This window comes from Dufourea novaeangliae, unplaced genomic scaffold (assembly GCF_001272555.1).
Source record: "Dufourea novaeangliae isolate 0120121106 unplaced genomic scaffold, ASM127255v1 scaffold7, whole genome shotgun sequence".
Lineage (NCBI taxonomy): Eukaryota > Metazoa > Arthropoda > Insecta > Hymenoptera > Halictidae > Dufourea > Dufourea novaeangliae.
Window position 1 is genome coordinate 3583513 of NW_015373896.1, and position 25547 is coordinate 3609059.

The following is a 25547-nucleotide window of genomic DNA, read 5'->3' on the forward strand; positions in this document are numbered from 1 at the left end:
ACAATCTGAAAGCAATAACGAATCGCTTCCGCTTGTGTGCTGGATAGATGAATAACCGACCAAAACGGACGTGGAGTTGTCTGTACCGCCGTCGTACACTGAAGCAGTCGACTTCGAACAATTATTTATATCTAACATGTCGAACCGTCTTATGGGAAGACAGGATTCAGTAAGAAATTCTAACAGTAACAATAATAAGAGTAAAATACCGAACTAAACGTGTCATTCCCAGTCTAACATTTACACTCTAGTTAACAACCTCCCATCTGGATGGTTAATCGTAAACGGAATCGTTCATGACAGTGACCGCGAAAAACCGTCTGGCAAACGGCAAAAGAAAGAGAAACGCCGATCGGTCTAAACGACGGCAGACAACGCGTTAATTACCTCCTATCTCGGCCGCAAATTTCGCCCCGTGCCTATCGCAACAAACCAGAAAACCAACATCGCGAACGAGAGTGGCAGTAGTGGTGGGAGGGGCAGGAGGAGCGCATAGAGGACGGAGAGCGAAATATACGGGGAATAAAGAAACACAAAGAAGAGGATAATAGACATAGATTATAGAGGCCGGTGGAGGCAGAGGGAGCGGGGCGGTCGTGGTGGGGAACGGAAAGAAGCGGGGTAGAGCGGTCGTTTGCCTTGGATCGCCTTCGAACCGGAGAGTCCAAGAGGGCCCAATCCCGAGAGGCCGAGCCGCTCGGAGCCCCAAGCTCGATCCCGATTCCGATCCCGCCTGATTTCCGCCGTGTGCATTCCATCTTATAGGTTCGTCGAGGTTCGTGCGTACTCGTGCGACGTCGTCGGTGCTCGGCGACGGTCGGCCGCGCGGTTCGGCCACGCCGTCGTGCAACTTCGGGCTACAGTTGTGTGTCAGCGCTCGCGCGGAGTGGAACGCGGACCGCGCGCCTCCCCCTCACATCCCACCGTCTCGAACTTAACCGGATAGAATGACGACGGTGTCTTTTCTGGCTGTGCCACGAGACGCTGTAAAGGACGTTGGTCCGCCGCGCACTGACGTTTTGCCTGCCTCCCCGGCCATGTCATCGCGGTGAACACACGTTCGTCGTCGTCGTCGTTGTTCGGCCTCTCGTGTTATCTACGGCGAATCTGTCACGTGACCACGCCGCCGGAGGCGGGATTGTTCAAACCGGCGCGTTAACGTGCTGTGCGTGTAACAGTGGATGTGCTTGATCCTCGTTTTATCTCTGTCTCCCTGTCTTTCCCTCTTACTCCATCGCGTTTACCATCGGCCAGTTCTCCGTCTTCTTTGCTCTCTGTGTGCCCACCACATCGTTCAAGTTGGACCGGTCGTCATCCTGGATAACGCTTGTTCTCCGTGGAGCCAGGCCCGCGTAGCAACGCAACTCCGACTCCCGACGCCGCTGAATCAACAGGTGGGAATCTGCGAACTAACAGGTACAACCTATCCGTTTCGATTTTTCTATTCCGTCCCCGCCGACCGACCGCCGACCCTGGCGGCGGCAGCTGTCAGTTGCCAGGTGGCGGAGAACGCCGCCGTCTGCGATCCTTCGAATTCCTCGAGGCTCGCAAACCAAGACACCACGAGCTATACGCGTGATAGATACACACGGGGGGACTCGGTCTTCGGTTCGACTCGAGTTCCCCGTGGAGAACGAGTCGCGTTACGCTTTACCCCTGGTGCACCTGCCTGACCTCAACACGTTGCGTCTCGTTGCGTGCCTGTTACTGGCTCGCAACACTGTGTTGATGATTCTTGCCGATCGTAATAAAAAACGGTCGAGTGTAGGCGGCAAGCATTGCAGGAACTTGTGTATACGTACACCTTTCGAAAGCAGGAATCGGAGTCATTCCACGTGTGAACGAAAATTTCGTTATGTAATGAGGCAACGTAATGCTTGCCTCGATCGTTTTGTTTCGATGATGTCAGGTAGAAATTAAACGATTGGTCAGTATTTCTTTTTTAGTATTTACAATGATTATTACGCGTGTGCTTTCATTTGCAGTACGTAATAAAAGCAATTAGATATTAGAATAGAAAATTCGTTAATCGATGAAGAGGTAGGTATAATATAATTGTTGATTTGAAAACGCTAGCATTAATATTCTATTGGGAATATAAATATGTTTAATAATTATTATTGTGAGGATAACGAATGTCAGAATGATTTATACGTCGCTGATGGAATTTTAATTCACTATCGATGTAGAGGAGCGTACCTTGGCAACGAAAAGTTGAAACATGTTGTTTACACCGCGACTCCTTCAATTTTAACGGATCCGTGCTTCTTTTGCGCGAGAAAGATCCCGAGATAACAATCCTTACCGGTTCCTTCGGTATTCGTATGCGCTTGGAGCGCGATTCAACATCCTAGCTTACCAAGAACCAGCTCACAACGGGATATCGCATGGCACGAGGTGCGCGCATCCCTGATTGTATGTGCTCGCCATTAACAGCACGCTAAACATTCTCAGGAAATTTTTCTCACGCACGGATCTCCATCATTTTCCCGGCTGGTAGTTGTTCTTTCGTGTCACTTTCCCTCGTTTCGCGTTTAATAGTTTATAACAGCGAGTTAGAAAAAAAAACGTTGCAGTTTCATTAGGATTTTTTATATCGTTTTGCCTTGAAGGCGGTAGATTAATTTTACAATTGGTTTGTTTCGTTCATAATACAAGTCCATTCATGAGATACAGTCTTCTTATTGTTTGTAACATATGCCGAATTATTGTGCCAAAATATTCAGATGTTCTTCCCTCGTTTCCTACCAGCTTCTTTATCATACGAACCTTTTCCTTTGTAATTTCCTGTTACAGCTCTATTATATACTGTTACGTAACTTTCTCCATTCGGTTTCACTCATTCCAACCGCTCGCATAGAAATCCACAATGACGATGTTTCCTGGCCCGGAAGTAACAGTAATGGTTCATTAAAACGAACAATTCGTGGACGCTTCTTCCTTGGTCTCTACGTTCATAAATCTACGACGTACGAATTCTTTTATCTTACCTAGAAAACCGATAGGTGAACCCTTATAGTACCGTATAAGTTGTCCGGGTACCATTCAAAAATACCTTGAAAAATATGCGATTTTTGAGATGTCTATTAAAATTGATATATTTCTCATAAAAACAAAGGTATTCTCACGTTCTTGAAAAATTTTATTATTCCATTCCAGTAAATGTATGTTCTACTATATAAACGTAATTTATAAAAATAAAATGTCATTACATGTATTTAAATTATATTGAAAATGAAAGCCCATGTATCGGCTCAAGGTATTTTTCGGAAAACCCACAAATCCGAAATATCGGCTCTAAGGTACTAAAAGGGTTAAACCCTTAAATTTTTCTTCGAATAGAAATTCTTTCTAAACAAATTTCACGTTCGTTCTCCCCTACGTGCCGGCCTTGACATCGGCTCGATATATCGGCTCGAGTACCTTGACCTTTTCGTCGATAAATCCGTGGGTAGCTTCTTCCTCGCTTCGAAGGTCGGACGCTTGCTTCCTTTTCCAGCCTTTCGACACGATCGTTTTTCGAGCGCGCGGTGCCTCGCGCCGCCTCGGGGAGATTCTGCGCTCGCGCGACCGAGAGAGAGCTCCAGGAATGCTTGTGCAACCAATGGGTCGAGATTAGCGTGCTTGTGTTTTCCGTACGATCAGAAAGAGCGAGAGAGGGGGAGAGAGAACCATTCTCGAGTATCGAATAATTAAACCGATTCAATACGCCATTGTGAGCTAATGACAAAAGTATAATAGAATTACTCGACCCGGCTGAATGGCAAATATCGTGTAGTTCCATCGACCTTGGAGCTCGATACTTGACGGTAGAATGGAGTGAAAAATTGCCCACAGCGATCCACTCTGCGCGCCCGCCAGGTATATATATATATACAATATATGTATATAGATACATATATATTTATATCGAGGATCACAAAACTCGCTTACGATTGTGCGCCTCGTTTCCCTCGGCCGTTCGCGCATGCAATCGAATCCGAGCCGCGTCTCATGAATGAATCATGACTACCTTTAAGAAACCCAGAGAATCCTGCCTGGGCCCCGTGCACACCGCTGAGGGGGAGAGCCTTCACGTGTGCCCGGTCATCGATACAGGTAGCATGCCCGTGCACTTGTTAATTATGGCCTCGTGCAAAACCCCCGGCACGTATACCACTCGAACGGCCTGCCCCCTAGACGTCCCGAATGCAACGCTTGTTAAGATACCATTAACTAATATATCGATCGGAGCCGATTCGAGCCCCGAGGGTCGCAACCTTTCGTGAACGAATTAAAGTGAAAGCCTCGTCTATATAACCGCCGCGCGCAATGTCTGGCACTTTGAACTCGCCGGCGGTTTTACGATCGCTTCTTCCCCCCCTGTGGAAGATTCATAGTTCGCGGTCGCGGGTTAGAGGGATCGTGGAAAGGGGTCGAAAAATATTGAAATACATTGTACACATAAAACAGTCGATGCGTTCGCTGGAGGGGAAAAGAGAGGGAACGGGTTGGCAGAGCGATGAATTTTACACGGAAAGAGAATTTATGCGGGTCGTTGCCGCAATTATGGAAGTTATGGAAAGCGACGAAAGTAGGGTAAACCAATCTCTCCCGCACGGTTTACACAAGCGGACAGATAAAATCTGAATTTGTAACGTTTAACGCGGTTAGCGAAATGTTTCAATCGCGCCTCGGTTGGTCTACAAGCGTTCCTCTAACCGGCGATTAGCTTATTCAAACGCGCGTCTTGGCGCGATTGCCCCTTGTTTCCTCGATACTCTGATATTTACGGTGGTATCGCCCGCGCCGTTAGAACGTGTTGTGTACAATCTCTGTCAGGTGAAGACAGTGCTCCGAAACGTTTCGATCGATTGAAATACAAATTGGGAGAACTTCCTTCGTTGTGGATTGTAGAATTGGAAGTGATCAGAATTTACGAAATAGAAGAAGCAGAAAACATAAATTTCAACGTTTTCCTGAAAGCTTTCGACGTTCAGAAGGTAATGGATAACTCACTTGTTATTGGTTTCATTTTCTAGACCTGATGATTGGATTCATTTTCCTTCTTAACACAGTAAATGTAGAGCTAATTCTCTTTTACTTTCCATTTAGATGACCTGTAAATATAGAAAATGCGGTTTGTGCGTAAACATAAGATAAATTTCATATTGTTGGTCCCCAAGGATTGACGCCGCCTAAACGGAATGTTTAGTGTTGGTTTCCAGGGACTGACATCACGTTTAACGTGTTAATCGACTTCGTTTAGTTAACCTAAAGACTGCATCCACCTGTATTAAATTCATTCTGTTCTGTTGTGAAAAAATTTCATTTCATATTTTTCATGTGTTTCTCGTAGAATTACGTACATCCACACGTCCATCGTTTGTAGTACTATTTCACACACAATGGGAACGGTGATTCATGTTGAAGTTCCCTTTAATACACAAGAACCCACTGGTTCACGAAAGGAAAAAAAAACGCGTGTGTGACGTACTTACAACGTAAACAGTACACACATTCATCCCGCGTCATAGGACACGTCGTTATCTCCGAAACATTCGGGTCACATCAACGAGGCGCGTGTTTTTTTCCTGGTAGTGTGTATCGGGTTTCAGTCGCTCGAGATTCGTCAATGAACCGAGCATGTACAGTTTCTGGGAAACACGACGTTGTCTGCGATCATTCAGCGAGCTTGAAGTAGAACTGTCCATGTCCCCTTCGGAGCTCCATATACGGTGGATTCCTCTTGACACGCTGGCCTGCGCAGTTAACGCGTACAAAACTTTCACGATGGTCAAAATCCTTCTTCTCACGCACGGTACACTATACGAGCCTAGATTTAATCGTTAAATATCTCGCTGTGAACATTACTTTTCATCCACGGACGAAAAAATTCATGATGCGGCGATTACAGTGTTAATGAGTTGAATAGAGGACTCGGTTAACGAAGATAATTGAAGACAATTCGGACGCGTTTTGTCCTGCGGTGAGCCACGAATTGAATGTAATTCATTCCAATAAGTGTAACTGGGTGCAATTAAATTCGGGGACTTTTAAACAAGTAAACAACGGGATAGTATGCATCATGAGTTAGCGTATCTGTCCTAATGAATATATTCTCTTTGTTAGCCTCTGAAGCTGGAAATGGTATTATGTATACAATTACAGATGCTACTCCTGAACGTAAATTATAATTATTAACGCGTCAGAGGATAGTTATGTAAGATAGACCTTTCACTTTCTGTTTTAGACTAGTCGCCATCGCACGAATTTGCTCGCTGGATGTTAGAGTTCAGATACAAATTACGATAGCGATAGATTCGATGCATTTGTAACCTTCCCATGTCGTTTCAGTATGGTGGCAGGAATAACGCGAGTTTAGAGGTACTAGTGTTTCCTAGTCTTTCCAAGCTCGATGCAATTGTCGATTCCGACAATTAGGCAGAAAGAGATAGAGGAAGAGATTTACATGCGCAAAAACTCGCTTTCTTCGAATAAACCGAGATCATTGCTCTCCCTCGAACAACTTTCGCAATCATTACCGTTGATTAATTCCCAACCCCCCTTTTTTTCCTATTTAACGAGTTGTTGCTTCTCAATCAATACTCGAACACCTGTTTTAGCAATCGCAAGCCGCATACGTAATTTAACGGCCGTATGTTACGCCGGCTTGTAATAGTTGAATTTCTACGCTTGTTGCGGGGAATCTCGTCACGAGTCACGCGCAGTACCTACGTTGCATTTCATTTTATGCGATTGCTGTTTGGAAACAGGGTTTTCGAGTTGTCCAGGAACACCGTGTGTGCAGAAACATTAATGCGCAACGGACGAATGGGACGCCATAGCTGAAAAACTATTCATTATAGCGAGATTAAACGAAACATTTGGTAGGATACGTAAGATTCTAGAAAGTTAAAGAAATGCGCACAGGGACAAAACTTGATTCCTGTCAAGGATTTGCCTCTGTGTAAATTATTGCTATTGTCTTCGGATTAATAAGCATGTTTACTACTTGACAACTCTTAAGAACCGACCACATCCTTAACATGATGATTAATCATACATGCAAGAAAGATTGATGGTTAAGAGAAAGAAAGATGTTCCGCAACAAGCGTAAGATTCTGACGTGATTACTTTAAAAAGAGCACGTTCCCCGCGTCTTTCTTCTACTCTATATTACAAATCAACTTCCTTCAAGTACTCGATACATTTTAGAAAGTTTCAAATTGTACGAAGACCTTTGCAGATTAGAGGATTCGTATCTAGACAAATGAATGGTGCTAGAAGCACAGTCAAAATTTTATTATTTCAAACAGACCTTTTCGTGTTACTCGCGAATCACACTATTCTTTAAGTACTGGCCAGATCCCGGGAAATTCGAAGTTCTGAACGAAAAGAGTTCCGATTAGAGGTTTCGGGTTCGGGAAGTTGTTCCCAGCGAACCATAGGTGAAACAGTCTTGGCCTCGAAGAGAGCCGGTTATTCCCGAAGAGTGTGTTGCGCGGGAGGGTTACATTCGCGGATTATGCGAGCTTCGACCGTAGTTGCAACGCCGTAAATATAGGTTTCTGGGCTCTGTGTGTCGGTCGCGCCTCCTCTTCTCGCGCTGGAACGAAGATCCAGTTTGACTGGAACACACGTTCTAGTTTTCTCACGAAGTTGGGCTAGGAAGCATTCTGGGTCACACCGCACGAAATCGAGCGATAATTTCGTCCTGGTCCCAGCGGTTCGCGCCGGGGTCATTACGGTTGTGTCCGTTAGCGGTGTGAAACCAGACGAGCAGCCTCCGCCGTGGATTCATATTAAGCATTAAACAGCGGAGGAGATACGGCGTGACGAATGGTCGGGTATCATTAGTGACTTGCTGATCTAGGAGATTCTACCTATTCCGCCACACGGGATCTTTTCTGCTCTATACGAAACACGACACTTCAGAGGAGTGATCGCGCGAGTTTCTTAATCGATTTTTGTGCCCGTGATACAGTTACGCGGACGAATTACATAGTTACAGCCCGATACTGGAGGTTAGTTGGAAGTTTCGTACTTTATTTCCCTCTTAAATAGGTATATACTTATTCCACGGGAATGAAACGTTCCATCGGAAATATCATTTGTTTGGAATTTATTAACATGTTGCGGTGAAATACGGCCCCCTTCGGGATCGAGCCTTAAAAGCATACGGCCATTTTAATGCTGCGTATGGATGGTATTCTATGATTTTATCGTTAAACTGTGCGGTTAGTGTGCTCAACGGAACAATGATACATGGACGTGAAATCGTGAGGAATATTTACTGTTAATGCATGAATATTACCGCGTGATTGTTGAAGGCTAACAGTATAACTTCTAGCAATTATTTATTATTAAGTATCCATCCGGGAATGTCGACTATTCCTCGGAAATTTATCGTTTCCTTTATTTTCCTTTCATTCCTTTCTACTTATTGCCTCTATCCTTACGGGTGTTTAACGGGTACATAACGTTTCTTCTGTTTCTACTTAACGAAACACCTCGTTCGTGCAACACGGCTAACATTCGATTTCCCGAGGCTTCTTCGTAACCCGTCGTAGAAACATTTTCATTTCAGAAAGATTCATCGAAACGAATTAGCGACGTAACGAACGATTAATCGTCAGAAGAAACCAGAAAGCACAGGCAAACGTTCGCACAATAATTAAAGAAATATCATCCACCGAGATTCTTCGTTGATTGCCATTTAATAGAAGCAGGATCATTCTCTCCTGACCCATTCAAAGACCAGTGGGTTCGCCCCTGTTGGCGCATGCAATTCCTCAATTATCTCGAGCACCCCGCAATCCCTGAAGGTAAAGAGTCGTTTAACGAAAAATATTGTGTTCCCAAAACCGACGCTGCTGATCTTGGCCGATGCGAAACCGCTGAATGATGATATCTTAGCCCGGAGATCTGCGATTTACTCGGTCGACGACGCACGGTCGCGGGTCGCGTATATGTACGTATATCTCCCGTGCATCTCAAGCATTTCTCGGTGAGGCCCGTTTCTCTATCCGGTCGGGGGCCCTCCTACCGTTTCGCGCGTCTGGGTCCGGTGGCCGTGCTCTTGTACGTACACGTTCATCGAGCAACGGATGCTTGCCCGGAGGACGAAACCGGATGTCCTTCGCCCGGAGAGAGAGAAAAAGGAGTGATTAAACGGGTAGGAGGAGAGAGCAATGTAGGATAACGAAGGGAAGAGAGGGCCCGAAGCCACCAAGGAAAGGAAGGAATAGATCGTCCTAGGCAATAAGGTTCGCATTAATATTCCTGTTGGCGGGCAATCGCCATTCAGGCGGCTGGTCTCCAGGAATAAGTAATAATCGACAGTTGGACGGTAATCTTGAGAAATTGGCCGATGGAGCGTAGTGGCCGCGAATGAGGGAACCACGGGCGGCGGGATGAGTAGGGATTATTAGCCGTGGAACGGTTGGTCCGACGTTTTGTTATTACGAGTCCTCGGACGCAATCTGTACCGGGCTTGTTGATAAACGGTCCAGTAAATGTCGGGAATGCGTTAATACTGGACCGCTATTACCTCTTAATAGGGGCAAGATATCGAGGCATCGTAACCTACTTCGTGCGCGCGCGCGCACGCTTGAAAACTGAGGAAGTCCAGAAATGATTTCGAAATGAAATGAAAACGAGTTCCTGGGTGCCATGGGTTTCTTCTCCTTTCTTTTTGGCCTTCGACGACGCTCCTGAAACGTTAATCGACCGAGTTGTGTCGGAATGTTTGCGTTATCGGAAGGTACCTTGGAGAGACCACCACATATGTAACCGACGTGAATTTAGTTCTACAGACGTATTGGTCCGATGATTCTGGGCCGTTTGTAGCTAGTCGTGTTGCTAGCTAAACGGCCAAGAATCATTGGTCCGGTGTGAACCGTTCTATTGATCTTATTTCGCTCTACATAGGATAAGATCGATCTACCATGCTCACTTTTTATTCGACGCAGAGAAATAGTGCGATTGGGAATCGGCTCGATATCGTGGCTTATATGGCATTGATAATAAATAATACTGGGAATCGACTTCGTGAGAGACTTCACGTGTGAAGCCTTTAGAAATGTCAATGATACAGGATCGATCACTTCGAGAATCTTAGCCTAGGTGAATTGTGGATGATCATTGAGGATTTGCAATAGTTATAACCTTGTTGGGATTAAATGAATTGTTTCTTAATTCTTTACACTTTACGTACTTTTACTGTTTTCATATGCTTTCTCTATATACAAAATTATTTATATTTCTTAAATCAATCATGCAATCGAATTATTATCCCCGAACACCTCGACACTTCAGGTGCATTCACCTTTTGCATTCGCACCTACGAGTTCCTCTCGTGCGTTAATCGTCGAAAATAGCACCGGTGTCTGTGTGACCAGTGGCAAGTCTCAATATAAAGACACTTCTATCTCGACCGGAATACTGACAAAGGAAATTATCCACCAGCAACAATAGTCCCGGTGAGCTTTTCTCTCTCTCTTTCTTTTGTGCCCGGTTAAATATTGTCCTTTCCATACCCAATACGTTATCTGCTCATTTCCATATGATAGGTCAATGATAACGTTCCCCCGAACCGTTCACGGACCGAGAGTCCGGGTTCTCCTTTCGTTCGCGTTTGTTTCGCGCTCGAGCAAACTCGACCGAGGTCCGCCGGCAGAAAATCAAACTTTATCGTGGCCGGTGATCTCGCAAAAATTATGGGAGTCCTTGGCAGAAATCAGGCCGCCGGGTGGTTCGCCGCATACGGAATATCCCTGATGCCGATCTACGCAATCGGCGCCGCTTTTCAACCGATAGACGCGAGACGATTTAGTGGACGGCGGGGGATCGAGAGACACGAACGATCGAGCGAGCGGGCGAACGAACGGCTCCGAGGAATTCCAGATAGGAGAGGAAAATAGCGTCGAATAATATACTCGAGCCGTCTTTATTTACAATCGGCAGATTCTCTCGGCACCGCGGAGAGGATTCGATCGTTCGCGGTGAAGCGTTACTCGGAGACGATAAGGTGGTACCGTTACCATGTGTGTTAACGTTGTTTTCTCGTTACGTGGAATTTTTTTCTCTTTCGTCAACATCTCGCGCACACGGGATTACCAAGCACACGCTTGGTAGGCGATCGTGTCGCATTCATTCATTAGCAGCCGCGTTATATTGCCAATTGCGTAACGAGAGAGGACTGTTTGGTTCCTCTGTGGATAACGGTCGACGAGAATGCACGATCGAACGTCATTACTTATTCATAACAGGCCGTTAACTCGCGGTTTTCAAACAAATCGTCACGGAAATATTTCCAGCTCGAAGTGATATACGCGGAATAAGATACTCGCGATACGTTCTCGAAACGGTGTTCTTTTTTTGTTTTCAAGACGGTTCCGTGCAGATTGCACTCGATTTCTTTTAGTTTCTGTTGGTGGATTGGACACCCGTGATAGGAGGGCGACGATGCGTGGACGCCGCTATACGTCGAATCGGATACCCGAAGCGGGTATAATGCCATTATTACTTTAATTAGTAATTACTGTATGTGACCGGCGGATTCGTTCGAGCGTGCTGTTGTCCGACACGATCAAAGGATGCAGGATCGATAACGGTTAATTATCTCGTGGCCTTCTTCGATTGAACGTAATACTTTCTTGATTCGTCGGTGCACATTGTGCACATATGAGGTTCGACGGTGGTTCCTGTTGGAGGTGGTAAATTAGATTTTTTTTCAACCGAGTCCTTCTGTGTCTTACTTAAGAAAAGGCAGAAACAATCTGAATCTCTGCGATTGTTAATCACTATCGAATGTTGAACTTAGAGCTGTTTCTGTGGCATTTTAATGGACCATTGCAGAAGGTGAAATTAAATTTCGAAAAAGTTTACGATTACAGTAATCGATACTTATTTTCAGTAGAGAAAGCATAAATTGACCGCAAGGTGAAAATCATTGCCGCGTGTTGTACAAAATGGTTCTTGTTAACCGATCGGTGCGATTATTTCGAAAGTGTGAAATGTACGGAGAAACGATCGTGGCACCGTACGTGGCGGGGACTTGTAGACAAAGGTGTGAATACGGAGTCAAGGTCAGCCAGGTTTACTCAAACAGAACTGTGTGGTTGTAACTCTGAATTAACGAGAAGATAGTTGCTCGAAAAAGTCACGTTCAGCGATCTGTAACACAATACCAATCAGAGACAAATTGGCACGTGACGTTATAAATTAAATTCCGACGAACCGTAGGCTACTGAACCAACGGCACCTTTCAAAATAATACGTGCTGGCCCCGATATCGCATCAAGCCTTCAGTCATATCAAGTCTAATATCGACTATTTCTAAATACATATTCTGTTACCTCAGAAATAATTCATATAAACATCACCTTGTTCAATTTCACCATGAATCTTCACTTTCGTCCATCGTATATTAGCTGAATCGACGTTTAGCTCCGAACAGTTCTTGCAAGTGACTTCATAGATCATTGCACCTCGACATTAAACGCTCTCGAACCTCCCGTTTTTTCTGTCCCCATTGAAGAAAGAAACATCGGAATTCACGTGAAAGCTCGTGAAAATTCATTAAAGTATTGTGTAAAATCCGATCGGTGGTTTCTTTACGAAGATATCCGTCATGCTTGATCGCACTTCGGTGGTCGCGCGTTTCGCTGGAATGTATCGCGATTACTCGACGGAGGACACGAGTTTAATTTTTTTCCCGCGGATTCCTGCAATGGAACCGGCTATCCCGGGGCTAATCCACAGAAACTTGTCGTTATCAAACTCCATTGATCTCGCCTCGTCTAGTTTTCTCGAGTCTCCTCGGATTACAAAGTTTGCACAGCGATGTTTGCGCACACAAGAACGGCGATACAGGGTTATCGGGAATTAAGAAAAGCGCGAGAGGGTAATGTTTCCTGCCTGTATTCCGAGGAATTGCGCAAAGCTGAGCTCACTTGCGACAGACAATTCCTTGAATGTCAGCGGCCTGAACGGTGCACGATCGGAATAGCGGCGCGCCGTCGCGTAATAATCTGGGAACAACCGTGGCAAGAAAACCCGTGATAAATTTAAACGCTTTGTTATGCGGTTTTATTGCTCCCCCGTGACGTATCGCGGGCCGCGATTACTTTCGTCGGTGTGATTCGTTTCAAATCGAATTTTACGAAGCACGACCTCGCATTTTGCCCTCCACCCCGGAATGTGTGTTCGCTGACTGGATGTCATTAATACCTGTACAACAGGAACGCTTTGAATTCCGTTTTTACAATATCGCAGGTTTTGAAGTAATTAATCGACCATTCGAATAGTTTTACGGCTGGAGTGTACTGCTCAGTAGCTTTGAGAGATTCAGAATAGGCTCCTTCTAAATTCAAAGATTCTAGATATGTTCTTATGGATTGATTAGGGACATGCTGTTCTGGATCAGAAGGATAATTGTGAGGTAATTTTTATTTGCGATTTTTGGCACGTCTTATATCTGGCCTAATATCCTTTGGGAAGGAAATGGATTGGTATTTGGAAGGAATTCTTTTACAAACTAGGTAACAAGAATAAAGAAATTTAATTAGTATTATGAAAAATATTACTTTGAAAAAAATCGCAAAACCAATTTAGGCTTATTCGGATGAACAGCTAATTTAGATAAAATGTAATAAGTAACACACACGATCGAATGCATAATTAATCCGTACCAATGATTACTTGCTCGATAAGTACTTTCTATACAAAATGAACAATTTGAATTGTAGCACGAATGTTGTTCAGCAAAGCTGTTAACAGATAAAGCACCAAATCCGAACGATACCAAAAAATTGTTCGTACAAATATTACGTGTAATATCGAAACCAAAACTTTCTTATAGACTCTTTTTCTGGCCTAGTTTCATCGAATTGACAGATTCAACGATCGGTCAAAAATCATTCAGAGAATCGTTGAAACCTTCTGGTCAATGAATCGAACCAGAAATGGCCACGAACTCGAACGCCCGGATAGAAAACTCGTTCGTTCCCGTGTAACGAAGAGCCCATTGTGGCCAGCTGGAGAGCTCCTCGCGCAACCCGCGAGCTGGCTTTGGCAACCGCGGCACGTTCGATCGCCAAATTCGTAGCAGGCCAGTGAATTCTCTTCCTTTCCGGTCGCTGGTGCCCCTCCTTTTTCCTTTTGCCACACCAGAGGCCCGACCAGCCACGCCGCTTCTCCGATCCCGTTCAAAATTCCTCGCGCGCTCTTTAACGCGTTTCTCTGTGTCCTCGAGAGGCAGGTATCCTGTGATTTTGAGCGTTCCACTGCGCAAAAGTATCCGCCACAGCGGGTCTCCCTCGTAAACATTGTGAATTATCTCGATGGTAAATTTCCCGACGAAGGTGTGAATTCGAACCGTCGCAATAACAGCCGCCTTTCTACAGGGTGATTCTAATAAATGGGCCGAACTATAGCTCTATTCCAAGTGAAGTTTGAAAAACATGGTGCAAGTGTACCGACACCCTGAAAAAAATAAAACAGTCGACCGATTGAGCTTGTTAAATAATAGAAAATTTTACACTACAATTTTTTTCCAACTCCACTTTTAGAACAAAGCTATAGAGTCCGGCCCAGTTACTAGAATCTTCCTGTATGTATACGTTCGGCTTCGTCCAGATCGCGACCGCATCGAAAACATGGCGCAAGAGAAAGAGGAGAGGACCCGAGGCCGGTTCCTCCGTTCCATCAGCGCCTTTATTTGCACTGCTTCGGGTCCTAAGTCAACAATCGGCGGTCGAGCACCTCCGGACACCGCAACAATGCGCGGCCGTAGGTATACGGACGTACCCCGTGGTCCATGGAAATATTTCTCATGGAACGTTTCGTCACTTGTCGGCCATTCACGAGGGATCCGAGCAACCTGCTCTCGTCGTTCGCCCTGCTTTTCATATTACGAGGGCACAATACGGGGCAAGATCCGACGCAAACAAACGCGACCAGAAAATTAGCGACGTCCCGGGGCGCGCTCTAATCCATTATTATGGATTCCAGGCAGGTCCCGGTATACACGCGGGTTAATTGGCCACAATGGGCCTGGGGGAAGATGCAGGATCTCGGCGTAAATGTTTCCTCGGCTTTGTTGAAGCCTGTGGAAAAAAGATTCTCGGTGTGTCGGGACGTTTGGAACAAATACAGACGGAGGAACGTGAAAATGATATTCATTCCGAAGCTTCTGGTGTTCAGACATTCATTCTATCTACGCCAGTGATGGGCAAGTCAGCGCCCCTAAAAATTTCATTAGTTAGTTTCACTTCAACCGACGCAAAGTTAACACCTAGCGAGAATCGAGCTGCACGCTGACATATACTCAAACATTATACCCACCAGCAACTGAATTTAATCAGTCCGTTTCATTTGTGTATTCTAAACTCTTCGAACACCTAGTATCACAGCAGACTAACGGATAGCAAGAATCCAGCTTCACGCTGACATAGATTCAAACTTCCGATCCAGCAGCAGCACGCTCGGCCACACACTCCGCTCGGCCAAGATGCGTAGGTACATACATCTAAAACGAATCACGACAGAAGGCGGCCTCGAACAGATTCGCTTCAATCTCATTATTTTCCATTACTTAACGGTACGCTCGGCGAATCCCGCGAAGCGTGCCTCGTCCCGCGCTGACACAATCGGGTCGTCCCCCTGAAGAAAGGCCCGCTCCATCGAGCTCTCTGGGAGATATCTCGGTGTCCGTCGCCGCGTGATTTCACGAGAGCGTCTACGATTCCTCTAGCCGCAGGCAGCCACGTTTTTCGCGTCTCCTCGTGAAACTGTATCGTGATACGGGCTGTCAGGTCGCGTTACGCGTGTTCGCCAGAAGTACGTATACACTCTTCGGTAACGTCGACACTCGCGCTTGGACCTCGAGGAACGCTCTTTATCCCCGAGTTCACGCGTCACACGCCCCGCTCCGCTCCACGAACAGATACGAGACTGCATTCCTCGCCTGTAGTGTGTGGATACTGTATATGTATATACGATGAGAGGTGGTTTCGACGAGCGGACGCGCGTGCAGGGTCTCTCCTCGCTTTACGCCCGTCGTTAAACGAGAAATTCGTATCGACACGGGGCTGTGTAATGATCGAGGATATTGGGATCGTTTAGTGTCACCGGCGATATAGACCGATAATTTTCGTCCTGACTGCGGGATTTTACAGATGCGTGACGTTTTTCTTTTTTTTTTTTTTTTTGCTTTATTCCATTCCCGGTCGTCGATGATCGAGAAAGGACGCGTCGATTGAAAGAGCCCGATCGAGTGGAAATGGTATGCGACGATGTGTTTCTCTTATTGGGCCGGGCGATCCGTTCGCTCGACGGACACTTGGATAAAGGAATAAAATGATCGAAATTAGATGCACAAGGACGGGGACGCTGGGTGGAATCGCGAAACCCGTTCTCCCCTGTTTGTAAAATTGTCGCTTTCTATTCGACGATATCGTTTTTGCGTTTGATCGAGAGCTAATTAGGTGGCTTTCGATTTTCTTGATGCCTTGTCAGAGGGGAGGGGGGTCTGTCACGTGCTTGTGGGCTGATATCTGTGAATATCGGAATGCTCGGGTGGTTATGGAGAAAAGAAAGCGTACGTAAGAAATGATTGTTATCACTTCTCTACTTTTACTCATAGAATATGCTGCTACAGTTTTACGGGAAAAAACTGCAACACCCTGTATATAGTCCATACCTAATTTAGATTTTATTCTCCTTTACGAAATTACCCGCTATTTCGACTCCACTTCGGCCGTGCATACTAAACCGCACCTGCAACGAGAAACCTATTTACGAACGAGATTACCCACAGCAGCGTGTAATTCATGCCCGTACGAAAAGTAAAAGCCGGAATCGCCCGTATCAGAAGCGCCGAGGTTTCATAAACCACGCGGAGCATTGTCTCCCTGCAAGCCTACAGGATCGAATATAAAAAGGGGGGAAGTGATCGATACCCATCTCGGCTTAATTAGCATCAATCGAGCGGTACCGGAGGCCCGCGTTACCGAGCGTTATGTAAATCCAGGGTATCGTAACGACGGCCCCCGGATTAATGTCTCATTGTGCGCCGATAAATTTTGCCGGTTGCTTTGAAGTTTCGTGCGGCCATATCGTAATCGATGTAATACGGCTCGCTAGGCGAGCACCGAGTATATCGATCTGTCTGACCGCGATCCGTCTCCCGATCTCGGTGAGTGGCAAAATCAGGGCCGGTGTGCGCCGCGTCGTTCACGGTGGTTAGAACCATTTAGCACTGTCATACCTGATGGCTTCGGGTAGGTGAATACTAGAGGTGTACAGGGTGATTCTGATAAATTGGTCGGGCCTATAACTCCGGTCCGAGTGAAGTTAGACAAAAATAACAGTGGAAAATTTTGCAATGGCTTAACAGAGTATCAGCCGACTGTATCATTTTTTCACAAGTGTATTGGTGCTAATGATAGACTACGATTTTTTGTGCATAAAAAATGTGCAAAAAAAAGTCGTAGGGTTCTATTCAAAAGAAGTGCAATTGTAGTTCGTAAATACACCGTTGTACTTGTGACAAGAATAATATAGTCGGTTGTTAGAGATTATGAGAGAATACAACATTATTATCTAAGATTTCTTTTTTTGAATTTCACTTGAGACATAGCAAGTTGGCCCAGTTACTAGAATCACCCTGTATACATATAGCTTAACCCTCCGCGACATTGTCGCCGTCGTAACTTTCTCCCGATCGGGACTCACCCTCGATCACACTCGATCGCGACGCACGTGTGTGCACGCGCTCGATTATATTCCGGAGACTGACATTTGGAATGCTAATGTCGATTAGCGGAACCGATAAGTATCGACGGTCGTGTGCGGGAGTAGTATCGGTTGTCCCCAGCGAGAGTACCCACGCACTTGATTGTGCCGGCTCGCCGATCTATGCGCAACGCGGGCACCTAACCTTTCCTTTTGTATGGGTCCGCAATTTGCGGCGTGTCTGTTTCAAGTCGCGTTTGTTTAACTTCCCTCCGCGAGCCCCTCCTCCAAAATGGAGAACGAGGTGCGTTGGTAGAAAGGCATCTGGCAGGGGGTGTAAATCTCGATGGATATGGTAACTCGGAACGAAGGTTTGCGTTCACTTTTTCCCGTTCTGTGTTAGTTTTGACAATCCGAACGATAGTGATTTAGAGATGCAAGGGGATACGGTATATCCGTGGAATCGTGTTCTTTATTCGGAGGGATGTAAATCTCGGTGGTTGAATATGCTAAGGTGGAGCCTGAATTCGTATCAACTTTGTCCACCTGCTGGCTCAAGGGGTCTTGACAGGTTGAAGGATGTTGATTTAGGGTTGTGTGGGATACGCCTGTATTATTCCGTTGCCGGTGGTTGCGCAAGTATTCGCGTTTGTTACAAAAACAGGTCGATGTATGTATAATTTATCCGATTAGACGCCGATGTAAATCTCTCTGTGTATATGGAAATTAGAAAATTTAGATTTTTTTTGTTCGTTTCAATCAGCTTTCGCGATGAGTTGTTCGCTTGGAATTCCGACTACATACTTGGAGGATATTGATTTAAACCCGTCGAGTGTATACGCACTCGAGGAATTCAATCGTTCGAGTCGTCTGTGAACAGAAGTGTCCTTTTTCTTTTGATCGTTGGAAAAGGATCTAAGACGTTCAAGTACACATCGAGATATGGTACTTGAATTTCTGTTCGTATTAACTTTTATTATACCAGATATAGGTTCGAAGAATTTCTCTCAAAAGATACGAAATCTCATCGTCGGATCCTGGTTCCCACATGACGAACCACGTAACGATAGTACAGTCGGCGACATTACAAAATATTACTCTGTCCCATTAAACGAATAGCTTTTTATTAAACGATCTATCCAGACGATGTTATCGGCGTGAAACGACGCCGTTATCCAGTTATCCTTACGCAACGAACGCACTCCTTCATGGGATAGGAATTCCGCAGGACTCGGTGTATCACCCGCGCTCGGAGCGTTCCCGCGCGTGATCTACGTGTTTCGTGGGGGGCGGGAGGGTGAAGGGGGGGTAAATATCGGTTGTTTTAACGTAATAATCGTGTAAAGAGTGTCGTTAACCGGGCGAGAATAAATCGATTTCGTCCCAATCGTTCTCCTAAAACACAACCTGTGCCGGGATATTGCGCTCGTAAAACATCGGAACAAGATTGCACGTTTCGCGTTAATTCTCCTGGTATTATTATCGTCTCCAATGCGGAGGTCTCTGCAATCTGCTTCTTATTTCGAGGATTACTGGCCTACAAACCAGTAGAGAGCGAGAGACAGTTTGAGAAATGTCTATTGTTGCGTTCAGACACCTCCCCCGCGGGGATTATATCGATCATAAACGTCCTAGTATCGTTTCGAATAAAGCGGTGATGTTTCCAATCCCGATGATTCAACAACGAAGCAAATTAATCGGGAGAAGCGATGAAAGGAGGCTGGCAGCGTCAGACTCCGAACCAAAAGAGGAATTCGCGGTTATTATTCTCTCGTGATCAACGGCATCGTATACACGTGGCACGCGGATAGATCGCAGCCAGGTATCTTAATATTGTGTAACACCTACACACGACGGTGTGCATACCTGTTTTAATGGGATTTACGTTTGCCGTCTCCGGTGTCATAACAGTTCAGGGTCTCTTGACGCGGCCCGTGTTGCCAGCAGCACGAAATTAATTTCTAACCGGAAAACGTAGTCCACGTACCCGATACGTGCGGCCCAGCGGGCTCCGAAGACTTGTTACACACAGGGCTCGACGGAAACGTTGCAACCGTGTGCGATTCTAATCCACTGTTTATTTCAGCCCGTGGCTAATATGTAGCGCCCGCGATCTGATATAATGGGGCATTGTTCCAGTCGAGCCCCGTATTTATTCGGGACCTACGGGCCTTCTCGTTAAGGAACTAATTGATACGATGGTTTTTCCTATGCGGTGCATAGCTCGACCGGGCGAAACCGCTGATTGATCGCATTATTATGAGACCGAGAACACTCATTAGTGATCCAGTCGTTGCGATATAGATGATCAATGGGGAAATTGGTTGTCGGGGTCTGGATGGAAACTGGTTATCAAGGACTCGCGTTTCTCTTGATATTTAATATTCTATAGGATTTTACGAGGTTGTATATAATCGTTCTTCGGTATTATGTGAAAACGGACGTTTTAGTTGTTTTCAACGAGATACACGTTAATGATGAGCATATAAAAGTCTTGGGTACGAACGGTACGATGATGTTGTCAGTGATAGAAGTGGTACGCCAAATTCAGATGTTATCAGATTAATGGGCATCATTTTGGGACCAACATATTCTATAAATACTCGACAGATACCAAGCTAGAAGCAATGAACTCGATAAACATCATACTACACTTGATATATACCCGATAAACGGCATGACAGACCTGGTGTGTCCATTGGAGACCATAAAGAAATCAGTAGACCCAATGGACACCTTGCCAGATTCGGTAGACTGGATAAATTTCATACCGGGTTGGGGGGTCTGGAGGAAGTCGACAGCTCAAGGGGTCTGATGAATTTTAGGGGTGTGAGGGATTCTCGAGGGTCTGTGGTGTCCGAGGGATCTTCGGTATCTGGAAGGCCAAAAGGTGGAGTCAGAGGTCTCCGAGGGGCCTGGGATCCTATGTATAATAATTGTCAGGTCTGTCGTATCTGACAAGTCTTCTCTCTGGTTATTGGTTCCAGCAGAGTTTTTGGTAGGGTCCACAGAGTTCGATATAACCTGCGTCGTGTTCACCGGGTTCGACAGGGTCTCCACCCAGTCTATTGGGTCTGGAATTACCTGTTTTGATTCTATCGGCTCCGACACAGCCCGTAACAACTTTATCAGATTTGATATTGTCTGTATCAGTTCTGTCGACTTGAAAATTTTCTTCACTTCTTCACCCTTTACACATACCAATATTTCAGCCCAATACCTGTAAATCATTCTCATTCAAACAATATCAAACATTTCTACGCATACCACGTATCGAAGCGAATTTCATCCAAGTTCCAAGCGATATGCATCACTCACAGTCAGAAACTCATCGGTATTTCCCTATCCGGCGATATGTCTCGACCACAGTGAAATATCGGCGCAATAATTACAACCGGGGTCCCCACCCCCTGCCCGATAAGACGTCTTTTCTAACGGTGCGAAATCTTTCCGGTGGTGCGCAGTGTATGACGGGTCGCGCGGAATAGCCATAAAATGATCGGTGGCCACAAAACGGTGATACACGACCACGGTGGAGATCTCACGGCAGGATTTCTCACGTTACACCGCAACACCGTATTTTCCGTGCCGGCCGATGGTCTCGTTTCCTCGAGCGCCTCGAGGACGAGCGCAGGGAGGGGATGCATCTCTGGATCTCTGGTGGAGCAACGAGCTTTTACGGCGATTTATCTCTATATAAGTAGCTTGCACAGGGGGGAGGGTAGGAGAGGAGCGGGGTGGAGAATTTGTGCAGGAAACATCGCGTTTACGAGAAGCACTGGGGCCCCGTGCGTGTAATCTCTCTCGTTCACGTAGGACACGCGTAAGTGCACACGGGCATTTCCATCTACATAACCCGGTAACCTGTCCGATAGTTCCGTTCCATCGACGCGTGTACCAGTGTGCTCGCGCACTCTCGCGTCCTTCTGCTTCGTGTACGTCTCTGCGTGTTTGTGTCCACATACATACGTGAATTCTGACGCGGTGCGTGCCTTCCTGGCTACCGTTCCTGCCACCGTTCGGTTCCCGTTGCCAGCGAACATTTGCAGGTGCATACGGATGAGAATCGTCAAAAAGTTCCTTGAACCTATCGATACCTCGTGCTCGGCTCGGTATTACGTAGGAAGAGGTGGAATTGATATTTCCGTTCGCGCGGCGAGAGAGGTGAGAAGCTGAATCTTTCGTTTCCGTCGGGCAATCCGGGACGTGGGTAGATCACCTTTTGCGTGGAAAATTATATTATCGTTCGATCACTGTTTTCACCGTCTACGTTTCAATTTGGTATAAATTTACAGTAGCTTTTCTGTTGAAATTTTACGAATGAATAACAAGAGTTCAAGGAATTTTATTTGGTGCATTGAGATTCAATTATATTCTTGATGGTGTTTAATCCTGTATCACCCATGCTCTTAAATCTTTATTTGGAAATTGCGAGACTAATATGTATGTGTTGCATCTTGTTATTTTGAAGACGAAAATATCAGTATTATACTGACCTGTTTTTTTCTTCTTTTTTCGTATTGAATTTTCTCAATTGAAAACATTGATATCTACTTCGTACAAAGTCTCATGCACATTTGAAATGAGCGTTTCACCGGTGCAACACTGGAAGTTAAAGGGTTAATGAATCATTCTGATAATGAACTAAATATATTCAGCTATATCTAGAGCAGAAGGCTGAAGTAACTTTCAAGTGTTGGATGATGTGGAAATATAAAAATAGCCGTTGTTGGTCGTCTAACTACGGGTGAATCACTCGGAACCGAAGTTCTCCCGTTGTCATCGCTGTTACAAAACCGTTCGTTGTAATCTAGATTTCATCGTGGCTGCGTTAAATCGAGAATGACACCAGCTCCAGGTGTTACCGACCGCTCTGGTCGGTCTGTTTTAGGAGAATCGTTGTCTGGCGGCTCTTTCTCACATCCTCCTCGTCTTTTGCCTTCCTCTATCAAGCACAACAAGCGAACCGTGTCAACCACACATCACTGGTTCCGATGAAATGATTCGAATAGCTCCGGCTCAATGATGGAGATCGCTCTAATTCGGAGGAGTTCGTACACAGGGAGCCTCCATTACACAAGAAACCCGCGAAGAAGCATTCAATTAGAAGGAACAAGTATCCGTGGCATTCCAAAGATATCTGATTGCACACCGGCAGTCAACAGATCTCGGCTCGAACGAATTCTTTTTGTTTTTCGTTCAGTTACTTATTACCATCGTTATGAATCGATCAATTTGAACGATCAGCTGCGTGTTATCTATCTCGTCATGCATCTGCCTAGAGACCTACGCATCGGAGCCCGTCTCACGTGCGTGTAATAAGGCCTTTAGGAGTCGGATTACAAATATCTATTGTGAGCATCAGTTGTTTCGAGTACGAGATTGATGAAGTTGGAACTTATCCATAGCAAGGAATGTTGAGTTGTTCGAAGTTCAGCGACCAGATTCGTCTAAACTGTTTTTTACTCGATTCGAAGTTTAGAATGGAAGTGATAGAGGCCATTGTGAATCTGAGAAGAAACTAAAGTGGCGGTCAAGCTTCCGTGGCTACATTTTTTCACTTCTCCTTCTGTTCACGTGTGTTCCCATTCTTTTCATCCGCATGACTCATCCTCTCTTCTAATGAAGGAAGTTTGACTGTATAGGAACTTGACTGCATATTCTAAGATGTTGGTATTTATTACAATCATCAGGACATAGGAAATGCATATAGCATCTTTGCTACAAAAGTGACACAACTCGTAAAACGTGTTTTTCCAGTTATCACTATGAAAGATTTGCAGAAACAGTGTTCAATCAATCATCAAAAGTGTAACCTTTTAGCTTCATAATTTGGCTAACAGAGATCACAGTTATATCATTATTACTGTTCCGATTAAGGCTGTGATTTGTGACAGTCCTTTATATTTTCAAGATACTATTATTTCCAAGTTGTATCACTTTTACAGCAAGTGTGAGATATGTTCAGAAAGAATGACGTAGCTTTCAAACTTCATTGAAAGAATTCACAACCACAAATCTACCATCAGAGAATATTTCGTTATTCGAAAGCTCTTCTGCAACACAACCCAGAAAAAACCTAACCGATCAATTTCAACCACTACCATCGCATCCAGTATCAATCTTACCAAGCATCGGACACGCGTCGGGTCACCGCTGGGTCTCCCAGTCGACCAGTTCCTGTTCGAGGTTCCCTAACCGTGCAGCGCCGATCGTGCGCGTCTAATCGGTAATCGTCTAATCAGCCAGTTTTACGCTGCGCGTACCGTCCGTCGTCCCAAAGAAAGCCACTCTTTGTTCCGTGTTGGTCTGTTCCGCGGGGCTGACAGTGACCTCCTTGTCTGGCCGTAGCAATGTTCGCCATCTATGTTGCGTGTGTGTCCACGTATGTATACAGGGTGAACCACGAATCGTGATCAGTAAAGATTACTCTGTTATTAGCAGTCCGATCGAAAATGTTTTTATCAGGTATAGCATGGTTTCAAGGGAGCTTTAACGTGATCATAGCAAATTTTTTGTCAACTCTTTTTTTCATAATTTTTCAAGGTCTATCTGTTTGAGGATTTCAAGACGAATTCGGTAAGTATCATAACATAACTTTTACGTTAATTTTTTAATTATGTATACTATGATTATTATTATACAAAATAATAATAAATATAAAAATGATAGGGCCCAAGCGGGATTCGAACTCACGACCCCCGGTACCGAAAGCAGATACTACCCACTGCTCCACGAAACCCTCCTATTTTTCCAATGATATTTGCTCCTTTGTTGGGTATGGAGGACCCGATCCCACAAAATTGACAAAAAATGTGCTATAATCATGTTCAAGCTCTCTTGATACCATGCTATGCCTGATAAAAACATTTTCGATCGGACTGCTAATAACAGAGTAATCTCTATTGATCACGATTCGTGGTTCACCCTGTATATCGATGTCGAATAAAACACATGGCCCGTTCTCCACGCATTCCAGCCACTAGTACGGTATCACCACGCGCACTTGCAACCCCTTTCGCGCGACACCGGCCCCGGCCAGCCGAAGCCATGCATAGAGCACACCCGTTCGCGGATCTGGTTAGCGAGCCAGAAGGCTTAGCCTTAGTTCTGGAACGCGTTCGAACGCATTCGAACGGAGTCTCAGTCGCCCCGCGGAAAGGGCGCGACACCTAATCCGTCACATGCCGCCGCCAGAATAAATCAGCCGGCGGGATCGCTCGAGAGCCGCGCGTTGTTCGCACGATTTTTCATCGGCGGGTCGCCGATATCGGCCGCGTGCGCGTTCCAGACACGCGCACGCCGCGGAATAAATTACACGCGTCGAAGCCTGTTCCCGTGGTCGTAATGGCCGGCCGAAGGAATTATCTTCGGTTCGATCTTTCGCGAAAACAAACGTTTCTTGCCATCCAATGGATCGCCACGGCTTGGTGACGTCACATCTGGGACGATGGAGGAATTTCGTCGGATTTTAGTAGTGATTCGCGATGGTATTACGGAGCTGTACTACTGACATTTTGATTCAGATGAAACTGAAAGTCTAGATTTGATCTTGCGTACCTACTTTGATTATTCTTTAGAGGAAGGGAAGCCTATTGTTAGGCTTCAGTGGGGTCGCTTATTTTGGGTATTATAACATTATAGAAACCATATGAAACTTCTAACTAGATAGTTAACCTAGCCCAGTGGAGGATGGGGCTAGTGATAGTAGGCCAACTATGAAGGTCTGAGAAGGAAACACCAGTTAAACTTGATAGGGGGTATCATCGGAAGGTATTTGTCATTATCTAGTACGGTCAATAACAGCGTGACACAATAGGAATTGC

At 45.5% G+C, this 25547-nt stretch overlaps 1 protein-coding gene across 1 annotated transcript in view; it reads left to right on the plus strand.

Annotated features, from left to right (window-relative positions):
* Positions 1-25547, plus strand: part of LOC107191848 — a 185058-nt gene that overhangs the window by 19767 nt on the left and 139744 nt on the right. Inside the window, exon 9 of the mRNA XM_015580986.1 lies at positions 1347-1416. Coding sequence (XP_015436472.1) covers positions 1347-1416 — 70 coding nt within the window. The remainder of the gene's footprint in view (positions 1-1346; positions 1417-25547) is intronic.